The following is a 25,512-nucleotide window of genomic DNA, read 5'->3' as shown; positions in this document are numbered from 1 at the left end:
TAGGGCACCTGATATGTCTTGGATACATGCAATATAAAAATCAAATAGAAGAGATTAACTTCAGAGATACAGTATGTCAGTGACATAGAGTGGACTTTGTATCTTGATTCAAACAAATCTACTCTAAGTGGGGAAGATATTAAGGTGGACTATGTATTATGTCATAGTAAGAAATTACTGCCAAATTTGTTAGATATGATATTATTATTCGTTATGGTCAGCCTTTTCATCACCATGACCAAAAGACCTGACAAGAACAATTTCAAAGCAGGAAAATTTTATTTGGGTCATGGTTTCAGAGGTTTCAGTTCATAGTCAGTTGACTCCATTGTTCTGGATCCCAGATGAGGCAGAACATCATGGCGGAAGGGTGTGGAGGAGGAAAATAGCTCAGGACATAGCAATCGGGAAGGGAAAGAAAGAGATCTACTCAACAGGAACAAAATATAACCCCGAAAGACTCCCCCTCCAGTGACCTGCACCTCCAACTACACACTACCTGCCTATAGACTTAAAATAGATAAATTCCTAAATATTAATTCTCAAAAATAAGTAACTGTGATTCTTTCCCTGAGTAAGGTTTAAGAATTAATTTGTCCACATCCATTAAAAAGGGGCAAAATGTTCTCAGGGGCCACATGTGATAACCAAAATCAGACCTCATCATATACTACTAGTAGAAAATAATTTGATTCAGCATCTGGGGAGGGCAATTTGGCAAAAACAACCCCAGTACCAATACACTTACTTAGCTACCATTCTAGCTTCTAGGAATTATCCTTTGAACACATACAAAGCTATTGCTATGAAGTGTTCATCGACATTCACCACAACAGTATTTTAATAGCAAATAACTGAAAGGACCCCAATTGTTTACCAATAGGAAACTGGTTAAAGAGATTACCACTATCCAGGAAAAGGAATATTAATCAGCTCTTGCAACTAACATAAAAGATCCAAATTGCCAACGTGGAAGTATTTTTAAGATATGTGAAATTTTAAAAACTGGTACAGAAAACTATGAAACCATTTGGAGTCTTAAAAAAAATCTAGAAGCATACAGGCAATGAATAACAATATTTACCTTTGAGGTAAAGTATTGGCAGGAAAGAAGGTTGAATTTTTTACTTTATACACTTAAACATTTACCATGGTCTTATTTAAATTTGTATTTAAAAAAGGAAAGGAAAACATCTAAACAGAATTATATGTCCCATGTGCTGAGAAAATTCATCTTAAAAATGTAATTAGGAAGGTGATTCTGTTAGGGAAAAATGTATAAACCAAAGCCATTTTTAAAATTTGTAAATTACAAAGTGTTTTAGGAAGAGCAATTATTCCTTCTATAGTGTTGGTAAATTATGCAAAATTATATGAAACTCTGAAAGTACTTGGAACTCATCAAACAATGTTATATAAAAGATGAAATTTTACTGTTTTTTAAAATATTGTTTAATTACACATGGACACAATATCTTTATTTTGTTTATTTATTTTTATGTGGTGCTGAGGATTGAAACCAGTGCCCCACATGTGTGAGGCAAGCGCTCTGCAACTGAGCCACAACCCTAGCCCCGAAATTTTACTGTTTTTCAAGTGCAAGTCCTAGCTGAGAAAACACTGGAGAAATATTTCAGTTTATCTACCATGGAAATAAAATTAGCTTTAACTAAACATTAGCCTTCTGAATCTTAAAATAGGATAGTGTTAGTGGCACCTACCATATTTCTACATTCATCATCTCATTGATCTCACATTAACTTTGCAGGACAGGTGGTATCTACCCCAATCTTCACATGGGGAAACTGACGCTAGGGGTATAAATCAACTTGCTCAAAGTCACACAAAGTAAATGAAAAGTCAAGAACCCATGGCAGCTCATTTGGTTCGCCCTGCCCTCCTCCATCTTCATTATTTGGGGAACAACAAAGAGGGTAGAGGAAGTCATTTGGTCTTTGACTCTTGCCTTTCTTTATTTCTTGTTTTGTTTTTTTTTTTTTTTTTTTGCAACTAGCTGTGCTTTTTTACCCATTATTTCATCCTAGGAGAAGACTCTTAATGGAAAGCTTCACCAGGTGTCCAGGATTATGGAGAATTTATTAGCTGTATTTTCTTGGTGTTTTCAGTAAGACAGAGAATTGACAGCTCTTGCGTCTTCTTTTTCAGATATTGTGGATGCTTTATCAGATCCAAAGAAATTTCTCTCAATTACAGAAAAGAGAGCAGACCAAATGAGAGCTATGGGCATTGAAACTGTAAGTAGACATGGTTGATTAGATATAGTAAGGTGGGGAGTTTGGTCACCAAACTGTGATTACAAAAGCAAGACAAAGTAATACATTATTGAAGAAGATTTAAAGGGGGTTTTAAAACTGAGCTTATTGATTTCCTAATAGTTTCAAGGGTCTACAACAATACAGGCTATTGAGTAAAATGTGGCCACCATCAGAAAAAGCCACTTCTATGATAGTAGCTTAGCACATGTGAGGACCCCTGCCCCATTAGAAATGAATTGGAAAATATCTGTGATGATATTAGAGCAATTTACAATATAAAATGCTTTTGAAGAACTAACTAACCCAATTCAGTGAATGAATGAAGACAGCATTTGTCTTCACTTTTAACCTTTTAACTTTTAACTTTAACCCTTGTATCAATGCCTCCCATTCCAATTCATGCTTTGTTGATTCTTTTATTTGTAAATGTTTTATTTACCAAACTCCTCCATTTGGAGTAGAAGCAACCCTCTCTCCAGGAGCTGGAAAGGTGTTCCATTATCTTTCCTTGTCTCCATCCTTTGGCTAATGCCTAAGGAATCCACATCTTCTCTACTCCTCCCAGGCAAAGACCCTTTCAGAGAGTAAAACCCCAGGGCAGGGAAACAGGAGAGGCTGAGGCTAGATGGAATCCACTAAAACAATGTGTAAGATATTAAATCTTGGGTGACATTCATTTGGGTCAGTCTGAATGTTTTTGTTCCAGAGTGACATAGCTGATGTGCCCAGCGACACTTCCAAGAACGACAAGAAAGGAAAGGCCAACCCAGCCAAAGCCAATGTGACCCCTCAGAGTAGCTCCGAGCTCAGACCCACCACCACAGCCGCCCTGGGCCCCGGCGTGGAAGCCAAGAAAGGTGCAGTAGAGTTGTGGGGCTCCTTACCTCTTCTGGCAATTGGAGCTGCTATTAAAATTGTCTTTCATAAGGGGATTTAGAATCACTAATTTTGCCAGTTTTCACTTGATCTTAAAACTGCAAAGGAGCACATTTTCTTATGGATTGGACAAAGCACTTAATTTCCCTGTTTAATAGGGGGTGAAAATTGGGCACAGTGGTGCACACCTGTAATCCCAGTGCCTCTGGAGGCTGAGACAGAAGGATCAAGAGTTCAAAACCAGCCTTAGCAAAAGCAAGGCACTTTCATTCTAATTGGCTAGACTGCTATTCTGATTCAATGGTGCTCATCCTACACTGATAATTAAACATTTTAAATATCCTCCTTGACCTTGAATCATTTAGGACAGTCACTCTCCTTACAGCAATAAGAATATTTATTTTACCTTATGGATTCTTACTGTCAGTTTTGTTTATTCATTTATGCATGAATTCAGTGTCCTCAATATAAGGAAATCAAGTTTTTTTTACACTTATGTACACACAGTGCTGCAGTTAAAGGTAAGAAGTGACAGACTTTTCCAATCCAAAGCAATGTAGCAATTTAGTGGGAAACTGTGCATTGAGCTTTGGGAAACAAATTAGAAAATGAGAAGGCACAAAGTATCTCAGTTTTGCCCTGGTCCTCCAGCTGTTTGTCTGTTCTTTCTTGAAAAGAACATGGAGCAATGTAATGACACAGGCTTTGGGCATTGCATACTGGCCCTGGTCATTATGAACATTAGCCACTCAGTCAGAGATGGACAGTAGAAAATGAGGGAGCTGTGTTAAATAAAGTTCTTGTCTCACACCTACCAATACATAAAGACATTAGAAATTATAGGGTGTTAGGTGGCCTGAGAAAGAGTGTGACCAACTTAAGACAGCCGTGATTCTTGTTCCAGAGGGAACATGCTTGTGTTTAGAGCTGCTTTACCTTGGTTCCCAAGAAGACTGCATTTGAAGGAGCCAAGCAGCTGTCACTCTGCTCTAGTCTTCCCCATGGATGCTCTGACAAGAAGGGTCTCCCTATTGTTCATCTGGGCAGCTTACTCAGGACACCTGCAAGTGGGGAGGAGGGTAAGGTCCCAGTTGAGCTGGACCTTAAAACATAGATCTGATTCAAATGGAAAGTTTTAGAAGGATGGAGAAGCCCAGAGAAGGCAGCCTGGGCAGGAACGAGATGGAAAGCAATTCAGTGCAGGGAAAGAGGGCACAGGCAATGCTAATAGGTCATGGCAAGCTTTCTTCCTGGTCTGGAAAGGTTTCTTGGATCACCCCAATAAGGAGATGGGGCACAGCAATGAATGAAGAATTTTAAGAAGATTAGTACTGTCTTGGCAGAAGAATTAATTGAAAGGGCGAGATGCTAAGATTCATTAAGAATCATGCTCTGTCACAGCATATACCGTGTTATATTTATAGAGTGTTAAAAACCAGAGAAAAAGGTTTACAGGTGAGACCCACCTCATCATCAGTGTGTTTCTGGGACCATGTCTAAGAAGGGTTAAGCAGCCTTTCTTCTTAGAAAGGAGGTGGCTAATGAAAGAATGACAGTGGAAAAGGAGGGCCTGGATAGAGCTAGGAGTAGTCAGAAGGAGAAAAAGAAAGGGAAGGAAGAATAGGAAGGAAAAATGGGTAAAAAGAAAGAGAAGGAAGAATAGGAAGGAAGAATAGCTTGAATATGAGCCTTAGGGAGGGAAAGGGTCAGTGAAAACTCAGAGACTTCAAGGCGAGGTCCCAGAGCTGGATAGTAAGCAAAGTAGAGTTGTTAAGAGGAGGAACTGTTTTTGAGAGTCATTGAGAAGAGGAAAATAATTCTGATTCTGAACATCTGTAAGTTCAAGCTGTTGCTGATACATCTGGGAAGAAACGTGATAGTAAATCTGTGGTAGATTAAGAGGAGGAAGGAGGGACAGATCAAGTGGAGGGGTGATAAGAATAGTTAGGCAGAATAAATAGAAAATAGACAGAAAAAGATAAATTTAAAAGAAGAAATAGTTCTCAGTGCTTTATGTAAATATACATAAAGCTGAAATTTTAAAAAAAAACAATGAATAGAAGGAAGATATAGAGAATAGAGGAAAGGGAAGTGGAGAAAAGAGGAGTGGGGGGAAAGAGGAAATACTGGGGACTGAGGTGGAGCAAATTACACTGCATGCTTGTATGATTACGTCTAAATGAACCCCAATGTTATGTATAACTAAAGGCAGTAATAAAAAAATAATACAAAAACAGAAGAATTCGTTTTGAGAAGAAATTATGGACAGGACTCAGGAACTTATAATAAAATAAATTACTATGGAGCCAGAGACACTTGGATGATGAGGGTGGGAACCTGGCTTTAAAAAAAAAACCTTGATATGGCATAAGACATGGAATGCCAGCTCTGGTGGACCACTGGTGTTGTCAGTAGGAACTGAGGAAGAGAAACAGAAGAAAAAAACAAAAGAGAGGTGCTGGTGAAACAAGGCCCTGAGAAAAATCCCATGTGGCAAGGGCATGGTGTACAGCCGAGTGGATTCCTCTCCTCTCCAAAGGTGCGAGGTGCTGGCTGGGAGGTTCTCAGAGTGCTTCTCCTGGATTTGCAGTGACTGCACCCATGCTGCTTCATAACCTTTTCCATTTTAAAGACAAAGAATTAAAAAGAAATTACTCAGTTCCTAGTTAATTTTCAAATTAGGGATTGAGAGAAAACAGGTGATTTTAGAGGAACTATGTTGATAAGAATGAAACTTTATATAGTGGAAATTCAATTAGCCAGAATCTTTGGAGCCTGAAATGTGCTACTTGACCTACTTTCCTACCAGAGAATCCTGTAATTGCCCACCATCCAAGACAGAGACTTGAAGCCACTTGTGGCTTTTTAATGTATTTAATTTCATTTAAGCTTGAGAATTAAACCTTGAGTTTCTTATTCACACTTGCAATATTTTAGGTGCTCAGGAGCCACACATGTAGGTGGTGGCTCTCTATTGGACACCTCGCACATAGGTGTCCATTGTCATCAAAAATTTCTACCCATGGCTGGGGTTGTAGTTCAGTGGTGGAACACTTGACTCGCACGTGTGAGACACTGATCCTCAGTACCACATAAAAATAAGTAAAGTAAAGGTATTGTGTCCATCTACAACTAAAAAAAAAAAAGAAAAAATTGTAAAAGTTTTACTGATCACACTGCTGTAGGCAAATAGATAGAACTGAGTATATACAGTTTCCTTATCTGTAAAATGTGTGTTTCTTTGTTCTAATTAGATCATATATAGGAACCAAAACTTTTACAAGATATTTGTGTCTTTCTGAAACAGTGTACAAATGTTATTGAGGGAGGTGTAAGTTTTTGCAGGTTCCTACTTCTCAATATTTAGAAAAAAGAAAATCTAGTCATCTGGGTCAAGATCATATAGTAGTTGGTAGATCTCTGAAGGATCTTATATGCCTCCCAAATCCTGCATATTCCTTTTATAGGCTACAGAACTGAGACTCAAGGGTAAAGAGCTATTAGCTGTGCCAGGATTCAGTTCCCTGCCCTATACCACCTTTTCACTTACTCTCTGCCAAAAAGCAGGAAGGTGGCTTGTGATATCAGACACAAGACATCAGAGAGGGACCCCACAAACCCTTCACACTCCTCTCCTAAAATGTTATAGATGCCAACCCTGATTTCTCTCTATCAAGACTCTGTCTCTGCAGCCTTCCCACCCTCATACTGGATGTGCAAATCTTAAAATGAGCCAAGCTGGAGAAATACTGGCCTGGGACTTGATGCTGGATGTTTCTTGAATGTATCCTACCCTGGCCTTTGGGATTCTAATGAAAATCAATTACAGTGCATAGGACACATTCATTTTGTTGGCCCCAAATGAAAATCTGTGAACAGAAACCACTAAGGATTCATATTCTTCTGCAATGGTGGTTGCCATAACAACACCTGGGCTAGCTTTACTCAGATAGTTGGCTGACTTATTGCATTACTGGGGGTTCTAATGGCAGCATCCTGTTATACAATAATTTTCATTATGTCCTGTATGTTGCTTCACTCTATAGTTACTAACGTACAAAGATGAAATTTGTTAAAAGAATGATACTGAAAAAAAAAAAGCATTTTGTTCTTTGATGATGATTAAGTTTGGGAATAGCGTTGGGAGTTAGTTGACTGATATTATATGTCTTGAAATGCAGAAGATTAAAGTAACTGTAATAGATGACATTGTACCTGATCAGATCCCTTTTTAGAGTTGCTTAGCCCATCCACCAGCTGCTAAGAATGTTGACTTTAGTTGCTTCTTCTCCAGAAATTTGCCCAAACCATGGGAGTTCTCTTACCTGAAAGGTTTTATAAAACCTCTGAAGCTCTCAGCTGACTCATCTGAAGTCACAAAAGCCCACCTTCCTTTCATCCTGGTAGAGTGACTCTCAAGAGTGCCATTTATACATAGGATCAGGCTGAGAGTGCATTTCTGCTAGAAGTACACCCTGTTTCTTCCTGTGCCCTATCCTCCCTCTTTCTCTCTCCCTTTTGGATTTCTCCTGAGAGTCTACCATCAGTATGTCATGTGCACAGAAATCTTGTTTGTGAGAAGGAGACTTCTCAGGCTCTTCTTGTAGGGAGCCTAAGACACTAATCATTTCAATGGTCTATTTAAATGCTGTATCATAGGAATTTAAGGTGTTCATATCCATAACATTACATGTAATTCTGCTTCAAAGTCATTAGATAAGTTTTCAAATCTGTAAATTTCAGATGAACAGTTATCCTTTCTGATTTTTAATATGCACAGTAACTTTTAATGACTTTTTTTAGGCATTGAACTTATCCCTCAAGTGAGGATAGAAGATTTAAAGCAGATGAAGGTAATTGGACCATTTTGCAGACACTCTTGTATTATGCATGTTGGTAAAACCAAAATATTTTTGTTTCTCTCCAATTGCAATCATTCTGACTACAAAACATACACACGCACACACAACTTATTTTGGATTCTCTTCCCCCCCCCCCACCCAACAGGCTTACTTGAAGCATTTAAAGAAACAACAGAAAGAGCTAAATTCTTTAAAGAAGAAACATGCAAAGGTACAATGTCTTTTGTGTGCATGTGGGTGTTTAATTTCATTGGCTTTCTTTTTGTGTTTCACTTTGATGAAAACCTATAGCTTCTATTTTGTGTTATGTATGGAACAGTTATTCATAGACAAAAGCACTACTTAGGAGCTCATCCTAGCTAACCAGAACAGCAGTATCTTCCTTTTAACTGATCTGCAATGGAATTGCAATATAGAATCCATTAGGGTTCCATTGTCACTGCTTTGTAGCCTGCATTTTTAACAATTATTTAAAAAATGTAATGAAGCTTCACCCATTTCAAAATTCTTCCACTAATAATATAACTTTTAAAATCTTGGGAGAACAGTTATATAAAACATTTGGTGACCGCCTGACTGTCGATGACTAGCTCACACGATGGCTGTAGGTTATCTTAATTCCCTGGGTCTGATAGTTCAGCACACACTGTGTGGAGGAAGAAGCTAGTAAGCTCTGTACTTCCTACCTCAACACCTGGAGAGGGAACACTTCTCATTTCCCCAACTCAGGGTTATATAAGCCCTGCTCAGGAGCCTACTTCTGAAACATATTTATTTTTCCTTTTAACCCATAAGAAATCTTTTTGGCAATGATTGGGAGAAATTGTAAGGGTCGGTTGCAAGTTTAAGAGAACATCTGTAGGTGGGCCCAAGAATTCTCCAGGTGTTGAAAAATATCCCAGCTCACAAACAAGATCCTTTTTTCCATTCTTCCCTCACAAAGAAGGGAGAAAAAATGCAGTATCATTTTCCTTTCTAAACTGTGTAACACGTGCTGCTGCGGCTTCTGCTGGGAGGACAGTGTATGCCCTTTTCTGTGAAGGGCAATAAGAGCAAAAGAAACATCATTTTTTTAATCTTTTTTTTTGTTTGGATATACATGACAGTAGGGTGTATATTGACATATTATACATACATGTGGTGCAACCCATTACAATTTCGATCCCATTCTTGTGGTTGAACATGATGTGGAGTTACACTGATCATGTATTCATATGTGAGCATGGAAAAGTTATATCAGATTCATTCCCATCCCCTCCCCCCTCATTCCCCTTTGTCTAATCAAAAGAATTTCTATACATCCCGTCTCTACCCTCCATTGTTATGGGTTAATATTCACCTATCAGAGAGAACATGTCCATCTTTGGTTTGGGAGGACTGGCTTATTTCAATTAACATGATATTCGCCAGTTCCATCCATTTACTGGTAAATGCCATAATTTCATTATTCTTTATAGCTGAGTAATATTCTATTGTGTATATATACCACTTTTTCTTTATCTATTTATCTGATGAAGGGCACCTAAGTTGGTTCTGTAGCTTACCTTTTGTGAATTGAGCTGCTATTAACATTGGTGTGGCTGTGTCACTGTAGTATGCTGATTTTAAGTCATTTGAGTATATACCGAGGAGTGGGATAGCTGGGTCAAATGGTGGTTCCATTCCAAGTTTTCTAAGGAATTTCCATACTGCCTTCCAGAGTGGTTGCACCAATTTGCAGTCCCACCAGCAATATATGAGTGAACCTTTTTCCCTACATCCTCATCAACAGTTATTGTTACTTTTATTCTTGATAATTGCCATTCTGACTGGAGTGAGATGGAATCTCAGAGTGGTTTTAATTTGCCTTTCTCTAATTGCTAGAGATTTTGAATATTTTTTCATATTTTTTTAAATTTATTTGTTTATTTATTTTAATAAACTATATAAGACAGCAGAATGCATTTTGATTCATTGTACACAATTGCAGCACAACTGTTCATTTCTCTGGTTATACATGATGTAGCATTGTTCAGTCATACATGTACCTAGGGTAATGATGTCCATCCATCTCATTCCACTATCTTTCCTGCCCCCATACCCCTTCTCCTTACCTCCCCTCCCTCCCCCCTTTGCCCAATCAAATTTCCTCCATTTTTTTTTCCATGCCCCCTCACATTATGGATCAGCATCCACTTGTCAGAAAGAACATTTGGCCTTTTTGACCATTCATATTTCTTCCGTGACATGCCTGTTCAGTCAGTTCCTTTGATGATTATTGATTGAGTTATTTGGGGTTTTGGATGTTAAGTTTTTGAGTTCTTTGTATATCCTGAAGATTAAAGCATTAAAGATTTTCTGCCATTTCTCTAGGCTCTCTCTTCACATTCTTGATTGTTTCCTTTGCTGTGAAGAAACTTTTTAGTTTGAATCCATCCCATTTATTGATTCTTTTTTTTTTTTTTCACTTTTGTTTTCTTTTTTTTTTTTTTCCATTTATTGATTCTTGATTTTAATTCTTGTTCTTTAGGAGTTTTATTGAGGAAGTCTATTCCTGAGCCGATATGATGGAGAGTTGGACCTACTGTTTTCTTCTAGTAGACACAAGGTTTCTGGTCTAATGCATAAGTCCTTTATCCACTTTGGATGGATTTTTGTGCAGAGTGAGATATAGGGGTTCATTTTTTACTTTGAAATGACTTCTGAGTCACTTTAAAATAACCTTGCAATTCCATTCTTTATACTTACAAAGAATTCCATTCTTTATACTTATCCCAAGCTTCACCCCAAGGCATGCCCTGTAGTCCTGGGCTTGAACAGTATACTGCTGACTCACTCTAGATATTAAGATGCAAAATATATGGCCTGAAAGCCCATCACTTCTTTGAGAATTTTTTCTCATTTGCAGTTAGGCCTAATCATGGCCTATTAATGTTCCCTATTAGTGAATCAATGGTTCAGCAAATTTGCTGACACAGAGGTCACTTCAAATACCTGAGTTCCTAAATTCATGAGCAATTCCATTCAGTGGATTTCCTCTCCTTGCCCATTTGGGAAATACTGAATATGTTTTTTTAAGTGTGGGGCTCTTAGAGACAGAGATGTTTAAAGTAAGGATTTCAATTTTGTGGCATATTTGCAATAAATAGAGTATGGAAAAGCAATAGAGAGAGAAGAAAGGAAATAAGAGAGAATACAAGTGAAAAGATTTTAATAATTAGGAATGAAGTTGATGCCCAAGTGCCACAGCATTATGTAACAGATTTCCCTTGCATTTAAGGTGGATTTCTGTCATTGAGAATGCATCTCAGTGACCTTTGGCATATTTAGGTAGGTAAATTTTTTTGGCTTCATTTAATATTTCCTTGAAGCATGGCCAGGAAATATACTGTGACTGATAATAATAACAACAGTTACAACAGCTACAATTTTTCCATGTTTTCCAGATGCCAAACTAGTACATTATGTGCATTGTCTCAATCAATGAGCCTTCGTTTGCACTTTAGGAAATTAAGGACTAGTGAGTTTGAGCAATTTAACTAATGTTTTAGAGTTAAGGAGCAAGAGAGCTGGTAATTGAACCCAAATCGTCTAAGTCTAGAACTCATACTCTTTATTTCCTTTTTATTTTTTTTGGTACTGGAGATTGAACCCAGGGACACTTAATCACTAAAGTACATTCTTAGTTCTTTTTATTTTTTTATTTTTTTATTTTGAGATAGTGTCTTGCTAAGTTGCTTAAGACCTCACCAAATTTCTGTGAACTTGGAATCCTCCTACCTCACCTCCTGAGTCACTAGGTATATATGCACCTCTATGCCTGACTTTATTGCATTATTCTGTGTAGGATATTGGATGCTTCACAGAATGAACAAGTCCACTCTCACTGGGTCAAATGCAGTGACAACACATGGGATATTAAGGAAATTCCCTATTTACTTGGACAGTGTTGATGTACTAGTTATCTTGATGGTTACTGAGGAAGAATGTGCCTCAGTTCTTTTTGAGTTGACCTACATCATACATACAGTCACCTATTGATTCTCTTGTCTTAACTTTGAGTCAAACTGAGTCCCAACTGACTCAGGTCATTTCACAGGCTTATCTGTTTAATCACATAACTGCAAAGATGGGAAACTTTTTTCCTGAGAGACCATTTATAAGTAACAGTGGGTCTTTCCTTCCACCTCAAATGCCTTGGGCTTCATTCCATTCATTTCCTTCTCCCAGATTAGGAGGAAAATATTAATCTCATTCATCAGCCAGTAGGTCCCAAATGACTAGATGGTTCTAAGCTGCCCTCATTTGCAGGAAATAATCTGCAGCTTATTCAAGTCCCCTTATTATAACAGGAAATACAAGATTTTAAATGTCCCCAAATGCTGCTGTCTGAATTTATGTGGACTTTCATAACACTTTTACTGTGCACTTTTGGGGAGGAAGCTTTAGCTCTGTTACTTATAGAGCCAAAGTGCCACGATGGTAGAACTTATTTGCTCCTTTTTAGAATGCTTTTCAGAAGCATTTCTGAACAAGTAAATGCATTTCACCTGTCTTTCATATCCTTTTACACTTCAGAAGTCAAAGGCATAAGTGTGATTATAAACTTATGAATGAATTTTGTCTCCCACTTTAAATATACCAGGGATCCAGTTTTTTATCCAGCTTGTGTTGGCAGTATAATTTATGAAATCTGAACTCTAGAGTCTTTTGTATAAACTATTATGACTAATAAAGCTAATATTTATTTAATGCCACTTTTGTGTCACATATTTTATATACATTCTTAAAACCTCACAATATTTCTGAAACCTAAAATAATACTCTCCAAATTTTAGACATGAATGAAATGAAATTCAGAGAAGGGAAGTCTCTTACCCAGAACAATATAACTAGTTAAATGCTGATTAAAACCTGTTTGCATAATTCTTAACATCATATCTTTACCACTTATCACATTGTCTATTTTTATTTTAAAAAAAAAGGATTTGGTCTCTTTTGGTTGTCTAAGGGCTTTGTAAATCATTGTTGTCCGATAATTGAACCTTCTTGTCTATAGATATTCTGTATTTTTTTCAGTCCATATTATTTTCTTAAGATTTTCCACTGTTTCATCTAATCCAACTTCTAAGATGAAGAATATATATATTTACTTGTCTATATATACTGAGGCCTACTTGCTAATATGCTTGTCTTGCACACACAAAAAATGAAAAAGTAGTGAAGGACAATGTGAAGATGCAGCAAATCTGTTACCATTGGGACATGCTGGTACCGAATCTCCTTTTGACCTGTTTAACCTAACATGCATTTTTCTGTCAGCATGTTTTTAAATGGTAATACTAGCTAATACATATTGATGTCTATATAAGCACTTACTCTCAGGTATCCTTGTAACAATTATATAAAGGGGAACTATAACTATATTAACTTGTATCAGTTAGCTTTTGCTGGGTAACAAACCATGCTGAAACACAGTGACAAACAACCATTACAATATTGCTTGCAATATTATGGGCCAGTGGTTTGGGCTGGCTTCAGCTGGATGACCCCTCTGGTCTTAGCTGGATTCATTATGTGTCTGCTGTCACTGTCAACATGACAGGTAATGGGCAGACAGTCAGCTGGCTAATTTAGGAAGGCCTCTGCTAAACCATTTCCTCTCTGTGGTCCAAGCTTGTTCACATGGCAAAGGTCCCAAGAGACCAAGAAGAACAGGCAAGTTTTCTTGATGCCTCAGCTCAGACTGGCACACCATCCTCCTTGGCTAAAGCAAGTCATACATCTGGCCTACATATAAAGGATGAGAACTCTACCTCTTGACAGGTGGCAAAGTCATAATGTAAAGCAGGGTATATTGAGAGAAGAAAATAGTTATGACTGTTTTTGCAGATAGTCAACCATGACTCCTTGGGAGGACGAGCAAGGGTCATTTTCATTAAGAGAAGGGCATGCTTTTCAACTTTTTAAGGTGATCCGATCCTTAGAGCAAAAGGATGGACAGAGGAGATCGTTTATGCTTAACGGAAGCACACCTTGACTAAATCACCTAATTTTTAAAATGGTGAAGAAAGGATTTAAACCAAATTCAGTCTGACTGGAGAACCCAAGCTCTTAGCCACTATGCTTAATGCTTTTGAATTCTTCCACATTAATTTCTCTTTCCAAACATCATCTTCTTGATGGCCTTAGCTACAGATTTTTAAGAGCAGTCAAGAGACTTTGGGCACAAATATCTCAGCTTCTTTTGGAACTAGTTTTGCAACATCTGATTGTTGGGCCAAGAGCCAAAGTCCTCACAAAAATGCAAAACCTTATGTCCAACACAGACCTAATTATCATCTCCAAGGTGAGATCTGAGGATGCATTTTGAATACTCTTCTCTCCTGTGTACACTGTTATTTTGAAAACTGCCTGTGGGAACCCTGTTTAGCACTCTTTACTATCCTTCAGCCTCTAATTGCAAACTCCACTGATGGCCTGCAGGATGCAGACCATATCTTCTTAAGGAAACATAGCCTTCTTTACCCTGTTGTCAAGCAATGGTGAGAATAAATTCTCCCAGTCTTTCTGTAAAAGTCTACAACTCATTCATAATAGTTTTGAGGCTACCTAAGTGGAGCTAAGGATCACCACCCCAAAACCCTGGTTATGAAATTACCTACTGAGCAAAGATGAAAGCCCAGGCAGCACTCTCCTAAGAGCTGTGCCCATGGTTCAGCCTTGGCACTTTGGAGCTAAGAGCATGGACCAGTATTGACACCATCTTCAGTGACTATAGGGAGATCTCTTCTCTTTCACATGTCAATATAGGTAAATTCCACTCCTGGGGCTGGTAGCTCAGTGGCAGAGCACTTTGCCTAGCACGTGTGAGGCCTGGGTTGGATCCTCAGCAGCACCACATAAAATTAAACAAATAAATAAAAATTAATGAATAAATAAATATTCTGGCCATCTACCAAAAAAAAAATTAAATAACAATAATTCCACTTCTTTTCAGGCCTAAAGGGAAATAGACCATCCATGAACTAAATCTCAAGTGATTTAAGAATCCAATAGGGTGTTTATTTCCAAACTTGAAGGTTAACTACAGGATGAAGATAGAATACTGGAGCAAACATGAGACTACCATTTGCAAATGAAAGCGGCCTGTGATCTCTTGATAGAATACTGAGAAGGCAGGAATAATGACCATTAGAGTCCCAAATGACATAAAGATGTTCATTAAAACCTCTATGTTTTGAAAAAAGGTAATGGTCAATTGCTTTTGATCCTCTGAATACAGCTGGTAATCTAACTCCTACTTGTCTCTCACTTTCTAGAACAATCTATTCAATTTGAACCAGAAACTAGGATAATGGTTTTCATGTGTCCAATAGATGAGACGTGCATAAAGCAGAACTAAACAACAGTAATTCCACCTGAACCCATGACTCCTTGGGGTCCTGAGCAAGGGTCATTTTCATTAAGAGAAGGGCATGCTTTTCAACTTTTTAAGATGATCAGATCCTTAGAGCAAAAAAATTAAAACCCAAAGCTAGGTGAATATCTGCAATAACATGTTAGGGGAAAAAAACTGCAATTCAAAGGCTACAGGAGTCAGGCAGGAATTAACTAAAGGAAGTTGACCAGGTCTAAACTCAAGAAAGGTAAGAAATGCTCATCCATGTTCAAGAACATGTGAGACTCATCTCCTACAATTGGTGTCTCAGAGTATATGGGCCAATTGGGTTTTCTAACAAAGAATCGTAAAATCTTATACATGAATTTCCTGCTCTTTTAATATTGGCCTCTAATTCAGTATCTTCTTGAAACACTATGTAGGTCACAAACACACACACACACACACAAAAAAAAAACAACAAACAAACAAAAAAAACAAAACAAAAAAACCTAAAAATGATACCTGCAGGCTGGATGCAACCCTTGGGCTACCAGTATCAACTTTAAATGAGTCAAATAAAATACCCAAGAAACCTACTAAAATCTGCCATTCCTATAAAGCTTCTGGTGGAAAAATTTGATTTTTGCTATGAAAGACTGCTCATGAACTTCTCAACTGAAATTCATGCTAAGACCTCAAGAACTGTTAGGAAACTGAAAGGGACAAAGACACAGAAGCCACCCACAGTCAGCCTGTTGGTTATCTCCAAGTTGCATGCTGAGTTACCATGAGTTAACTCAGATTTTTAGTGCTATCCATGGTGTGATAATTCACCTCCATAGTGACATGGGTCACAGGGATGAATGGCAGCAGTAAATTTCTTAAAAGATGAATTTTCTTTTCTTAACTTGAATGAGAAACATATACAAATTTTGCCAAAAGTTATACATATTTCTCCTCCACGTATATCTCAATTAAAATTAATTTTGGTATTCTCGACCTGAATGAATGAAAAACAATTATGATTCTTTGATAATGTCTTATATTTCATTAAGGTACAAAAGACTAAAATAAATGATAGAATATTTTTGAGCTAAAATGGGCTTAGAGAACATTTTCTTGCTCCTTGAACATATAGAGTGGGAAGTTGAGGCTTGACCCAGAGTCAAATGGCAATTAATAATTAGGATCCCTCTTTCTTGATAAAAAAAAAGTGTTGTCTAGGGACCAAATCATCCTGGAACACTTCAGTAATCCCTGCCTACCACATAAGAGTAGAGTTTTGAGTCCAGAGAGAAACACAGAGGTAATTTTTTAGGACCAGTTTTCTTCTTAACTTCTGTTAACCATAATTACTTTAATTCAATATTATTCTAATTTTTAAAATTATTTATACATACATTAGCTAAACTTAATTTTTTAGACTTACAAAATTAATCATACTAATCAACCATAATGACTTCCAAATCTTAGAGGACTAGTAATGGAACATTTTAATAAGAGTTTTGCCCTCCACCCAGCCCAAGACCCTGTGAGAGTAGTTAAATATTTTCAAGAACATATCAGTGGGCTAAGCTTGCAGGAAAGATTTTTTTATTAAATTAATCTGATTCCCAAGTCACTCTCAGTATATCATCATGGGTATTGAGTAGTATAAATAGATTTATATGTCATTGTATTTTGAGTAGGGTATAATAGGCATTTGAAATATGATTTATATTAGATTTACTTAGAACCCTAACAACCCTATAAAGTGTGTATCACTATCCCAATTATGAAGGTGAACAGACTTGTTCCACAACTTGAGACTGAGAAATCTATATTCTTAACCCACTTAATGCCAGTTTGTAGAAGCTCTCACTGAAGTGTGTTTATAACACAAAGGTATACACATTGCCAATATAGCAATATTAAGGGTTGTCCCAAGTACAAATTAAACAAGACAGTATTGCATATAACAATCTGACCCTAAATCCACAGAAAGATAACATCACTTTTGTGCCCATTAAGTTCCTTTTCTTGGAACCTTCCAGCCAGCACCAACCTCCTCCCCTTCCTCTCCCAGAGACTGGCCTTGTGCATCAATGCATTTTCGTATAAATGAATTATAGATCCAGTCCTGTGTTAATTCACTAAGAGAGCTGGGGGATTAAAGTTTCATTAAAGTTAAAAATCCCTTTCCCCTTTTTATGTCATGAATCTTTAAAATAGACATCCATGCATTCAGGTTGCTTAAATTCATGCCTAACTTAGGAAGAAAATTAATTTGTTTTTAAATTGTCATTGAATTTTTAAAAAGGCAAAAGGAAATATGACTCTAGTAGTAGTTCTACAAACTTAACAACACCTGTCCATTCCAATCCAAAGTATCACCCCACTTCTTAAGAGCCAGACTAATCTATTTCATCAAATATCATTTAGAGGTGGGGGTCACTGGTGGTGCTGGTTTTTTCTGAGCTGCAAAAGAAATCTGATTTCATATAAGTCACTGGCTGTAGTTACTACCTTTCTCATTGTCCAGGAGAAAATAAGGTTTGTAGAGAAGTAGTTTCTATTTTCAAAGCATTGCTGCTTTAATTCCATGATTAAATGAAGCGGAGCGGAAAACATTTTAAACATATATAAAACTGAAGGCTAGAACTACTGAATGCTCTCATAATCCTCATGAGTATATTTGAAAAGAAAGTCAGTGAAAATACCTAGTGATGTCAATTCAGATTCAGCTGATGGGGACAGCCTGGGGTGGAACAATGCTATTCCAGGTGTTTAGAATCCATTTCACATAATTTCTTCTCTTTTGCAAAATATACATATATATATATATATTTATATATGTATATGTGTGTGTGTGTGTGTTATGTATATATATATATGTATACATGTACATATATATATAGCGGTTGCACTTTAGGGTTTGAAGACTGGCGTGTAGAAGGTACAATAGAGCAATCTCCAGGATAGCAGGATATGAATAGGTAGGAATCATATGAAAACATGAAGCAAAGACTTTGAAATGTTTGGCACTGCCCACCCTAAAGCAGGGTTGCTTTTTGAGGTCAGTGTGTTCATTAGACAGGTTGGGGCTTCCTAGCTGGGCATGCCCTGGAACAGAAAATTTGCATTGGATGAGACTGAAAGTCTATGTAGTTCTCAGACTCAATTACTTTTTCTTTGACTTTCCAAAGACCCTGCAAAAGCTGGTGAAATGATGCCAGCCCAATGGTATTAAGTACCAGCCATGATAAAAGTCCAACTCATAACAGCAAATTCTTCTTGTTCCAGGAGCACAGTACCATGCAGAAGTTACATTGCACGCAAGTTGACAAAATTGTGGCGCAGTACGACAAAGAGAAGTCCACTCATGAGAAAATCCTGGAGAAGGCAATGAAGAAGAAGGGGTAATGCTGCTTATTTTCTTCTGGAGACTTTTTCACTTTTTATATTTTACTTTTTCCCACAGTACAGCTGCTTGTTTATGCCAAGGAAGAACTTAGTGTTGGCTCAGTTTTTGTCATTAAAAAGAGCTCCTGAAAAATGAGACTCACTCATTTTTTACACCCTAGCATCCAAACAGGGCAAGGCATCAGTCCATTTAACCTTGGTTTAGGAACCTTTCTCAACAGAGGCCCTGAAACCTACTCATTCATTGTAATTAGATCTAATACAAAAAAGAAATCTTAGCCAAAAGTAATGGAAAAGAAAATACTTTTCTATTTCTGAGAATTGGTTTCACTTTTTATTTTAGGAATAATGTTAAACTTACAGAAAAGTTGCAAAAATACAGAATTATCCCCTTCTGTGCATTCCACTTCCTGTTATTTCAGTTCCTGTGGTCAACCGCAGTCCAAAAATATTAAATGAAATATTCTAGAAATAAGCCTTAAATCTAATTAACTTTCATTACAGTATATAGTTCTAATTGTTCTATTTTAATTTTAGTTACTGTTGCTGACACTTTACTGTACCTAATTTATAACTTAAATTTTATCATAGGCATGTAGGTATAGAAAACATAATACAGTTGAGTTTCGTACTATCTATAGTTCCAGGCATTCACTAGGGGTCTTGGAACTTGTTCCCTGTGGATAAGGGAGGACCACTGTAGTACAGAGAAATCCTATTATGCCCTTAAGGCAGCTTCCCCAAAAGTTCACATCTCATATAACCACAGTACAATGATCAGAGCATGAAATTCACATTGGAATAATACCACTCGTGAAACTCTATTGCTCTTTCAGGTTTCTCCAGATTTCCCAATAATTCTGTTTTTCTTTTCTGGGATCCACTCTAGAATTGCACATTGCATTTACTTTCTTCTCAGTCTCCTCCAGTCTATGAGAGTCTCTCCCTTTCAATTTGCAAGAGTTCTGCTCAGTTATTTTGTAGAATGTCTCTCCTTTTGGATTTGATGTTTTCTCATGATTGGAGGGAGGGCATGCATCTTTGGCCAGCACACCCAGAAGCGATGCTGCTTCCTTGCCAGCTCTTGATGTCAGGGGTACGTGATGATCTATCTCATTGACAGTGATGTTGATCTGGATCACTTGGTTGAAAGTGGTCTCTGATAGATTTCTACACTGCAACATGCACTGCTTTTCCCTTTACCATTAATCTGCATCTTCAGGAAGATACTGTGAGACTAACACACATTCTATTTCTCTGATGAATTATTTGAGAGGTAACTTTATATTGATTACAGCTTTATTTTCCAGAAAAATACAAATTAGACATAACTACAGAGCATTAGCATTATGCACAGTGTGCCTTTTGTTTTTGCTGTTGTTTTCACTGTGTATCACCGCAGAAGAACCAGGGCTTTGAAAACATTTCGACACGTATTTAAGTGAGTCAGGCACAGCTCATGCCTTATGTGACCATATTGGTGGTGAATATGATACATTTTGAGAAGCTGTGACTGTTTAGACTTTTGGCTACCTTAGCAGCTTTTATTTGACATATTTATTTATTTATCTATTGGCAATCTGTTTTCTTTTTTTCACATGAAATTTTTAACCAAAATGTGAAAGGGAGATAGACAGATCCAAATGATATGTTTTAAGAAGGAAATTTTGGAGAACTTTAAGGTCCTCTCCAAGAATAAGCATTTTAATTCACAAGTCAACTTTTCCCAGTAATGCCTTATGTATATTTTTAATGACTATCTTGGAATTTTTTTTAAACCAGAATCTTTATTTAGGAGATATTAGACTGGAGCATCATATCTTGTCTTTGTTAAAAAGTATTTGACAGCTTTCTAAATCAACAACACTGGCTCTAGGAAAACAAAGATGTATCTTTAGCTTGTTATTGTTCTTACTCCCAAAGGTTAAATGGAGTCAAAGTGACATTTCATAGTTTTTCCTCCTAGGACTCTTAGTGCCCTAGTCAGCCTAGTGAGTAGTCTTGGAGATCTCTCAACAAATGGATCTTGTAGACAAGATTAAAAAGGGCTTGGAATGTGTTTCAATGGTTAAGCATCCCTAGGGTCAATACCTAGGTCAAAAGAAACAAAAAATTAACTTCAAAAATTAGACATCAGATACTCTCTTCTGGAGAGCCATATTCTAAGCAGAGTTCCCGAGTGTTACTGACCATGGTATCAAGGTTGTCAAGATTATTGACTATAAACAAGTTGGGAAGACATCCAGGAATGGGGAAACTGGTTATGAAGTCGTTGGAAATTTCTTAAGCAGAATTCATTTCTGAAGCAACTTAAACCATCTGTTCGACATAGGATTTTTCAACTTTATGATGGTATGAAAACAATATGGCTGACTAGAAACCCTATTTTTTGTTGTTTTAATTAGCTACACATGAAAGTACAATGATCTTGACATATCATACATTTGAATCAAATGGGGTATAATTTCTCATTATTCTGAGTGTACAGGTTGCAGAATCACGTAGGTCATACAGTCACGTATATACATACAGCAATACTAGTGTCTGTTTTATTCTGCTGTCCTTCCTATCCCCCCTTCCTCTCCCCTCCCCTCCCATCACTTCTCTCTACCCAATCTAATGTGACACAATTCATTTTTTCCCCCTCACATCATTATACATGTAATCTATATAACAATGAGGGTCTCCTTCCTTCTTCCATGCATTTCCCCTTCTCCCTTCTTTCCCTCCCACCTCTCTTCCCTATTTAGTGGTAATCTTCTTCTCATGCTCTTCCTCCCTATCCCATTTTGAGTCACCCCCCTTATATCAGAGAAGACATTTCAGCATTGGTTTTTTTAGGGATTGGCTAACTTCACTTAGTATAATCTGCTCTAATGCCATCCATTTCCCTGCAAATGCCATGATCTTGTTATTTTTTAGTGATGAGTAATAATCCATTGTGTATAAATGCCACATTTTTTTTATCCATTCATCCATTGAAGGGCATCTAGGTTGGTTCCACAGTCTAGCTATTGTGAATTGTGCTGCTATAAACATTGATGTGGCTGTGTCCCTTGTAGTATGCTCGTTTTAGGTCTTTTGGGTATAGTCCAAGAAGGAGAATAGCTGGGTCAAATGGTGGTTCCATTCCCAGCTTAGAAATCCTACTTTGAATTTTAAATTTCAATAATTGCCTGGGCTAGCAGCTTGCCATGCTGGGCAGCAGCCACCAGACAGACACACCATCACAAGGGGAAATATTTGACTCCACAGTGAACTGTGCTAAGCCAGGATGCTTGAGAGACTAGATGAATGAGATGCATTTGCGACTTACGATGAATCTAGCAGATGTGACCCCATAATAAGTCAAGACTCACTTGTAAAAGGTTTCCTTACTTTGCCTCCTCAGTGAAGGGAATGATTGAAATGGGGCAGGGAGGATCTAAAAGTGCTCAGCAGCCGTTGCCTAATGATATGATAACTATGTCTCTCCTGTGTTTTCTACTCAGCATCTTTAAGGTAGCAGGGAAAAGATGAATGGGAAAGAACAGGAAGGATGAGATGAAGTTGAGGAAATTCAAAACTACAGAAATTATTTTATGTAGCCAGAAAATAAATGAGATGATGCAATATGTGAAAAAAGTGCAATCCTGGTTTTTAATATTATAGGAGTGCTTAGAATATGTCCCAACCTAAGACCATTGAATACCATGTATCATTGCACTTAATGTGAAAGATGTTGTCTAGAAAAAGGCAGGACAGCGTTTCAGTAATACCCAAGCTCACTGAATAACAGACTAGAAAAGAAACATACTGGGTGCCAACCCCAAAGAAGGAACGGATTTGATGAAAGATGTTGCATTTTTAGAGTAATGCATCTTTCAGAGGAATGCTCAATTAATAATATAATGAAACATTCTGACTTGGGTTGTAATAAACGAGAACATAATTGCTGAAAACAGAAGCTCAGGACTTGTTCTTGTTTTAGCATCAATATGGAAAGGAAAACATCATCATTGAAATATGCAGTAATGGTTGCTGGGAAATTGCCTAGTATCTATTTCTTACAATCGAATAAGAAGCAGAAATTACCCTGTGATGCCAAGAAAGGCTAGTTTCTTCCTCATTGGCATATATGAAAGACAAAAATCTGGCTTTACAACCAAAATGTAAGAATTAAAATTTCACTTCCAGGATAAAGACCTATTTTCCAGTTTTCATCCCAAATAATATTTTATTGAACAAATGAAAAAGAGCTTTAGGAAAAATAGGAACCAAAATGGAAACTCTGACAACAGACCCTTAACAATGAAATAATTGCTAGGTCTGGAGCATCTCTTTGTGTAGCAGTTGAATTGAGTAATCATGGTACAGATAATATTTTGTAAGGTGTGAATCTATTACTAGAAAAACTGATGCCGCCCAATGAGCCATAGCATTCCAATTTTGATGAATATATTGTCTTCATCAGAAAGCTTTGTTCCAAAGGCCCAAGGGAATTGGGAGAGATCTAATTTGTGGCATGTATTTGCAATTTTCCATTTTCAGGGGAAGTAATTGTCTCGAAATGAAAAAAGAAACAGAAATTAAAATTCAGACCCTGACATCAGATCACAAATCAAAGGTAAGGAAATGCCCATTTTTATACAGAAGATACTTGGTAGTTTTTTAAGTAGGGTACCTGATACCAATCAGAAATAATAGTAGCCTGCATCTGGTCTGAGAAGAAATGAGATCCAGAGATGGCATTTGCTGCAGATTTATTGGTTTTGAGAAGAACCACTTCATGGAACATGTTTTTGTCTTATCTATGGAAATATGCTAACAAGATTTATTTTCCCTCATTCTTAGTCCTCATGTGAAATCATACATAAAGAGACCAGAAGGAAATACTCTATAAAATACAGAAGGTAGAAGTAACAGAAAATGTATGAAAGAAAACCATCCAAATTGGATGTTGAGTACCTGTTCGATACTTACTCCATCCTGCTGTAGAAATTTGGATTGAGAAAAACCGAGAGTCAGTGTACTAAGAGATGAACATAATTCCTTATGTTTCCCCCAAGATAGGAAAAAATAAATTGAAAGACCTTACTTAAGGTTATGGGTATTTGGAGACCTAAATCCTAAGAGTCAATGAAGAGCAGAAACAGTTCTTCCAGCAATATTAAATTTACAAAAAAAAAAAAAAAATCTATGAGTCTGATAGTACTCATGTGCAGGCCTCACCTCTGGCGATTGGCTGGCTGCTGGCTGTCTTTTGCTTCTTGACCTCTCAGCTTCCATCAGACTAGCACAGGTTGCCACAGGGTGCCCAAGAAATATAAGCACTGCCCAAGCCTCTACTTGCATCATGTTGGCTCTTATCTCATTGGCTGGAGGAAGTCAGAAAGTCAGCCAAATTCAAGGATGTGGAGAAATAGATTCTACCTGTTGACAAGAGGAACATTAGTACCACATTGCAAAGAGGGGAGGACATCTACCCACACATGTATTAGGGAGGATGCAGTAAGTCATGATCCAGAAATAATTATGCCACAGCTCTCTGTTCAGACCTGTTACATGATGAAAACAAAGCAGGTAAAGCATGAAGAGAATGCTGGTGAAACTGATAAAGGAGCCCCAGGACCAGACACACCAGAGCATGGGCAAGTTAGGCAGTGACATAATAGGTCCCAGTTAAATATTTACAACCAAAGTGCTTGATTTATGTTAATAGGCAATGACTTCCCAATTCTCCTTGATTAGTACTTTTATTTTTATTTATTTGTTTACTCATTCTTTTGTAGTTATAGGGGTGAGAGGGATCTGCCGTGCATGAATAATATTTTGCTTTCAATTTGTACCTGATCTATGAGCATTCTAGATTACCGCATCTCCTTTCCACCAAATAGGTCAAAGAGATTGTAGCACAGCACACAAAGGAGTGGTCAGAAATGATCAACACCCACAGTGCTGAGGAGCAAGAAATACGGGACCTGCACCTTAACCAGCAGTGTGAACTACTGAGAAAGCTACTAATCAATGCTCACGAGCAGCAAACCCAGCAGCTGAAACTGTCCCATGACAGGTAGGAGAGTTAGCCATTTCCAGAGTAAACTGCTAGTTTTTAAAAGAGGTTGGTTGGTTGTAGGTGCTCGTGTGTGCACACGTGTGTGCACATGTGCGTGTGCATGTACACTTGACATACAATGTTAACCTTTTATGTACATTCTTATCATACAGTTGGTGTGAACAAGGTGAACTATAAGAAATGGCTTCTGCCATCAGAGAGCTTACAATTATTGGCAAGATGTTACATTCACATGAAAAGTTAAATGAAATTGCAAGTAGTGTATGATACATACTACAAAATGTCACACACACTAAGGGCATCCAGCCCAAAGGTGCTCTACATGCTCTGAGTGATCCCGAAGGCTTTATAGAAGTAGGGCTGGAATTGGCCTTTGAAAAATGATCCAGAAGAAGAAAAAACACTGAGGGAGAAAAGACCAACCAGTGGAGCTCCCAGAGTTATTCTCATCACTCGGTTACTAACTTGGGAGCGACCTCCTCTCCTCTTCTTCACATTATTAGGACTTCTGTGAATGTTAGGAAGACAGGCCTGGTCAAAATACAGCCTCTCTCTCTCTCTCTCTCTCTCTCTATATATATATATATATATATATATGTATATATATATATATATATCTTCCTTTGCCTCTCCCTACTTCAACAAAGTAAATATTGTATTTGAACTATCGCCCAGGTT

General features: G+C 37.4%; 1 protein-coding gene across 11 annotated transcripts in view; it reads left to right on the top strand.

Annotated features, from left to right (window-relative positions):
• The window catches only part of Plcb4 (phospholipase C beta 4), a 381,354-nt gene that overhangs the window by 342,176 nt on the left and 13,666 nt on the right, over nt 1–25,512 (top strand). For all 11 annotated transcript variants that reach the window (XM_058575386.1, XM_058575387.1, XM_046433511.2 and 8 more), the window contains 7 exons: nt 2,167–2,255; nt 2,983–3,133; nt 7,956–8,005; nt 8,160–8,225; nt 18,660–18,775; nt 23,310–23,385; nt 24,656–24,831. In XM_058575386.1, the coding sequence (XP_058431369.1) occupies nt 2,167–2,255; nt 2,983–3,133; nt 7,956–8,005; nt 8,160–8,225; nt 18,660–18,775; nt 23,310–23,385; nt 24,656–24,831 (724 nt within the window). The remainder of the gene's footprint in view (nt 1–2,166; nt 2,256–2,982; nt 3,134–7,955; nt 8,006–8,159; nt 8,226–18,659; nt 18,776–23,309; nt 23,386–24,655; nt 24,832–25,512) is intronic.

This window comes from Marmota monax, unplaced genomic scaffold, assembly GCF_021218885.2.
Source record: "Marmota monax isolate L192 unplaced genomic scaffold, Marmota_monax_Labrador192_F-V1.1 WCK01_AAM20220418_F8-fsc00014, whole genome shotgun sequence".
In the NCBI taxonomy this organism is placed as follows: Eukaryota; Metazoa; Chordata; class Mammalia; order Rodentia; family Sciuridae; genus Marmota; species Marmota monax.
The sequence above is the reverse complement of the archived record's forward strand: the minus strand, read 5'-3'. Positions and strand labels throughout refer to the sequence as shown.